Source organism: Mus pahari, chromosome 6 (genome assembly GCF_900095145.1).
Source record: "Mus pahari chromosome 6, PAHARI_EIJ_v1.1, whole genome shotgun sequence".
Taxonomy (NCBI): domain Eukaryota; kingdom Metazoa; phylum Chordata; class Mammalia; order Rodentia; family Muridae; genus Mus; species Mus pahari.
The window spans coordinates 49,435,595-49,440,577 of NC_034595.1; the positions used below are offsets into that span (position 1 = coordinate 49,435,595).

A 4,983-nucleotide genomic window follows, 5' to 3' on the forward strand; every position below is an offset into this window, starting at 1 on the left:
TGACATTTCACAGATTTTTGTCTTCTTAAAGCCCCTCTAATGTGGTTAGAAAAACCAGGTGCTAACATTCAGGTGCCGCTTCCTTCAGATCCCAGTGTGTCACTCGGAGGCCTTACACTGGCAGCTGCCTGGCTATGCTCAGGGGGCTGGCAGTGATAGCTGGCTGGTGTCCCCACATTGTCCATCCAGTGTCCACTGTAACTGCAGTGAGCTGCAATAGTCACACCTGGCCTTCCATAGCTGGTGTGTCACTCTCCAAGCAAAAAGACACAGTTCGAATTTCAGAGAACAGAAGTTTCCATGTGCCTCACAATCCCATACACTGGCCATCTTTAGCTCCTAGGATACAGCACAGAACTGAGCGCTGCAGCATCACAGGTGGGCTCACACACAGGACCTGTAAGCCACACAGCATGAATCCTGTTTGTTTACACCATGAATTAACTGCTTTCGAAGGACCACAAAAGTAAGTAAGACAGCTCCATTCAGTAATAAAGGTCTTCTTAATAACAGGTCAATAAAATGTGAATAAGTTATCTTTTTATTTTTCACAAATAAAAATGACAAGTGATGTGTAAAGAACATGACAGTAATACAATAGAAACAGTAATGGACTAGCTATCTCATAGAGACAGAAGCCCACTAAAAATAGTATACTGATTTTAAGAAAGACCGTTAAATAAATCTAGGAATAGTATATTTTAACTAAATTAACAAATCAAGGTTGAGCACATGTCAAAACATCATCTAGAACCCATAAAGTGATACTAAGGAAAAGAAAAATTTGGAATTCCACACACAGGGCTCTTGATTGAAATCAGGGAGGCTCAAATCCTAAAACAAAAACAAAAACAAGGAAATGAAGGTTAAAAATGTTCCCATCAAGTTACACAGACACATTTCTGCTTGTTTCCCTTTTCAGCTGGGGCTGCACTGTAGGCCTTTATGCATGCTAGGCAGTGCTCCACCACTGACTTAGCTCCTAGCTCATGATAGCTATCTGAACACTGTATCCCATCAACACATTTCCCCCACTTACTCTTACAGTAGTGCTATATGCTATAAAAAAGGTCACAAGGTGCATGAGACAGCTCAGTGGATAAGGTGTTTGCCAACAAGCCTGATGATGTGACTTCAATCTCCAGAATGCACATGGCAGAAGGTGAGAATAGACTTTTCCAGGTATGCCATGGTAAGCACATGCATTCATTCACACACACACACACATACACACACACACACACACACACACACACACACAAAGAGAGAGAGACAGACAGACAGACAGAGACAGACAGAGAAAAATTAGAAAACGTATTTAGGACTATCTGAAGATTGATCTTATTTTTCTATGTTTATGCATGGAGCAGGGGAGGGGGGAGGGCCCGTGCAAACGCAGATGCTCTAGGTGTCCAGGAGAGGGTGTCGGAGACTCTGCAGCTGGAGATAAGGGCAACTGTGAACCAACCAAACTTGATAATGAGAAATAAACTCCAGTCCTTTGGGAGAGTACTATGTGCTCTATAAGAAAGAATTTTAAGCCAAGCATGGTGGGTTTTGCCTGTTATCCCAGCCCTCAGGAAACTAGGACAGGAGAATGAAGAGTTTGAGGCTAGTCTGAGCCATATAGTGAGTTTCAAGCCAGCCTGGGCTATATAGTGAAAATCTGGAAACTTTATGTAGAGCCAGTTTTGTATTTTGCAGAAATGGTCACTGTTCAATCCTATAACAATAAGATATACTCAATAACTGCAATGTGAGAAAAATAATCTGCCCACTAGGCAAACTTGCACTTTACATTCTATTTACACATCACATAAAACAATGTCTCCTCCCTTCCTCACCTCTAGAACAAGTCTGAGATGGAGTTCTACGACAGTGGTCTGGACATCTAACCTGCCTTCTTCAGCCTGTATGAGGGCAGCTGGACAGCTAAAGGTGGGCTTTGCTATAAAGTACAATACATGCCACCCACACGCTTCATAACACAGAGAATGAAGGTACCAGGAAATGCATTTCCTGACCTACCCATGTCCTGAGAAAATCTGGACGGCACTGGGTAATTATTAACTAGACTAACAGAGCAAATGGAGTAAGTCTTTGTAGTAGCACATATCCAGCCAGGAAGACTTCAGCATTTCTCAGTCTAGCCAGTATGCCTATTCAAAGCTGAAATCAGTAACCTCCTGGGTAGACCCAAGCTTCAGCTTGGATAAAGTACTTAAAGACATTAAAAGTTTAGATGTTCCAGCTTTTGAATTTAGGGAAGAAGAAAAGGAGATTAAAACTCCTATCAAGCCGGGTGTGGTGGCGCATGCCTTTAATCCCGGCACTTGGGTGGCAGAGGCAGGCAGATTTCTGAGTTCGAGGCCAGCCTGGACTACATAGTGAATTCTAGGACAGTCAGGACTACACAAAGAAACCCTGTCTCAAAAAAACCAATAATAATAATAATAATTCTATCAATATTGGACATGTTGGTGCATGCCTACAATTTTAGCATTTGGTGGGTACAAACACGAGGACCTGGAGTTTGAGGTCATGTTGGGCAACAAAGCCAGTTCCAGGCCACTCTAAACTATCTACTAATATCTATCTAAAAAAAAACAAGAAACAGGATGTGGATGGAGCTCAGTGGTGGACCACTTGTACAGCATGTGCTAGGCCCTGGGTTCAATCCCCAGCACTGAAAAAAAGAAAAGCAACAAGGCTAGAAACACTGAGTCATGATGGGAGAAAGGAAAGGAAACAAGGAAAGGAAACATTGAGTCATGATGGGAGAAAGAGGTCCATGCCCGCCCGGGAGAGCTAGCGGCACTTGATGGCTGACGGGAGGAAGGAATCCTTGTCCCTAGCAGTGTGATCACTAAGCTAAGCTCCTGTCCCTGTAATGAGTGCCCCATCCAATGTGCCACAAAGCAAAAGTAAAAAACCAGGATGTACTGGCTGGTTTTGTGTCAACTTGACACAGCTGGAGTTATAATAGAGAAAGGAGCTTCAGTTGGGGAAATGCCTCCATGAGATCCAACTGTAAGGCATTTTCTCAATTAGTGATCAAGGGGGAAGGGCCCCTTATAGGTGGGACCATCTCTGGGCTGGTAGTCTTGGGTTCTATAAGAGAGCAGGCTGAGCAGGCCAGGGGAGGCAAGCCAGTAAAGAACATCCCTCCATGGCCTCTGCATCAGCTCCGGCTTTCTGGCCTGCTTGAGTTCCAGTCCTGCATCCTTTGGTGATCAACAGCAGTACGGAAATGTAAGCCGAATAAACCCTTTCCTCCCCAACTTGCTTCTTGGTCATGATGTTTGTGCAGGAATAGAAACCCTGACTAAGACACAGGATAATGGGAGAGAGGCCTGTTAGGAGGAAGGAGGTGAATCAGCAGGGATGGGAAGTGATGAGAGAGGAGGGGGAGGGGAGGGAAGTGTGATCAGACCACAGCATGTCATATACGTGTGTGAAACTTTTAAAAAATTAGTTTCTTAAAAACAACAATGACAACAACAACAAAAACCCTTCTCAAAGCAAGAACCAAACAAAAGACCAGAGAAAGGGACAAGAGAAGGCACTTCACACAGAAGCACAGATAGCACACCTCACCATAACCACAGTATAATATTTTCTTTTCTCTTTTTTGTGAAAGACTCCGTATAGGACACTGCAGGCGCTTGAGCAGTGTTTTCAGGGGACTGGAGACACTGACACACATGTGAATCTGAACTTTCTGATGAAGTTAAAAGAGAGGCTTATAGCCTCTCAAACGATCTCTCAAACCTTCCCATGGCTCTTCCAGTCACATAAGTCCACAACAACATAGTACTTACTGTTTATCTTTTTAACCACTTATGGATATAGCTGGGTTTTTCTAAATGTTTCATTAGTAATGCTGAGTCTTGTAAGTCTGGTTCCATAATAGTCTATAATGTAACTACTTCCATCTGAAGGGCCAACAATCTAGAAAAGAAAAAAGTTTAAGTTATTCTTCTTACAAAAGATATTTGAGTTTACCTTTAGTAAGCAATAAAATTATTTCAGTTGCCCAACCCCACCCGACCTTCAAACACCTCCCCCCTCAAAAAACAAGTCTAGAAAAAAGCAAAGCAGGTGAAGTGGAAAGAGGCTCATGGGATCAAAAGAAACGCTGCAAGAACCGGGTTCCCATGCGACCTCCACACTGCGTGCCCCTTGCTCTGGCCTCCCGCCCTTGTGCTTTGCTCCCATTCTCCCTGCAGGCTGGCAATGCCAGAACCATGTATTCCCACCTCAGCCTTTTCCAATACTCTCCTCTCCCCAGATATGTTTGTGGCTGATGACTATGGCTGGATAATGACTACATCCAAGTAAATAAAATTTCGTCTGACTGCCTAGGCCAGACTCCCAGAAGGAGATGAGATGGCAGTGTAACTGCCTACAACTACCTAGTATGCCAAGGGAAGACGATGAGAGAACATTCCCACACTGGAGATGGAGGGAAGGCTTGGCAGGTATGTACACTGACTGATCCTGACCCAGGTTTGGCTCCCACCATCCACATAGTGGCTCACAACCATTTGTAACTCCAGTACCAAGGGATCTGATGCCCTCTTCAGGCCACGGCAGGGGATGTACATGACACACAGACATACATGGAGGCAAAATAATCATACAAAATCATAAAAATATATTTATTTAAACAATACACATGTCCACTACATCATTACCTGTCCACTCTTCACCACATCAGTATAGTTAACAAGATTCTATAGATTATTATTTACAACAGAAGTCTCCAGGCCAGTGAGATGGCTCAGCAAGCACAGAGGGGCGTTTACCAAGCCTGACAGCCTCGGTTTCATCTCTGGGACCTACTTGGTGAAAGGAGAAAAACAACTCCAGCAGCTGGTCCTCTAAACTCTACATGGCATGCCCCTGTGTGTGTGTGTGTGTGTGTGTGTGTGTGTGTGTGTGTGTGTGTGCACATACACACACACACACACACTATATATA

The 4,983-nt window shown here is 43.9% G+C and overlaps 1 protein-coding gene across 1 annotated transcript in view; it reads right to left on the reverse strand.

Annotated features, from left to right (window-relative positions):
- Positions 1–523: 523 nt before the first annotated feature.
- Positions 524–4,983, reverse strand: part of Tm2d1 (TM2 domain containing 1) — a 28,093-nt gene continuing 23,633 nt past the window's right edge. The window contains exons 6-7 of the mRNA XM_021200661.1: positions 3,822–3,951; positions 524–834 (exon numbers count right to left, since the gene is read on the reverse strand). Of these exons, the coding sequence (XP_021056320.1) occupies positions 3,841–3,951 (111 nt within the window). The 3' untranslated portion in view covers positions 524–834; positions 3,822–3,840. The remainder of the gene's footprint in view (positions 835–3,821; positions 3,952–4,983) is intronic.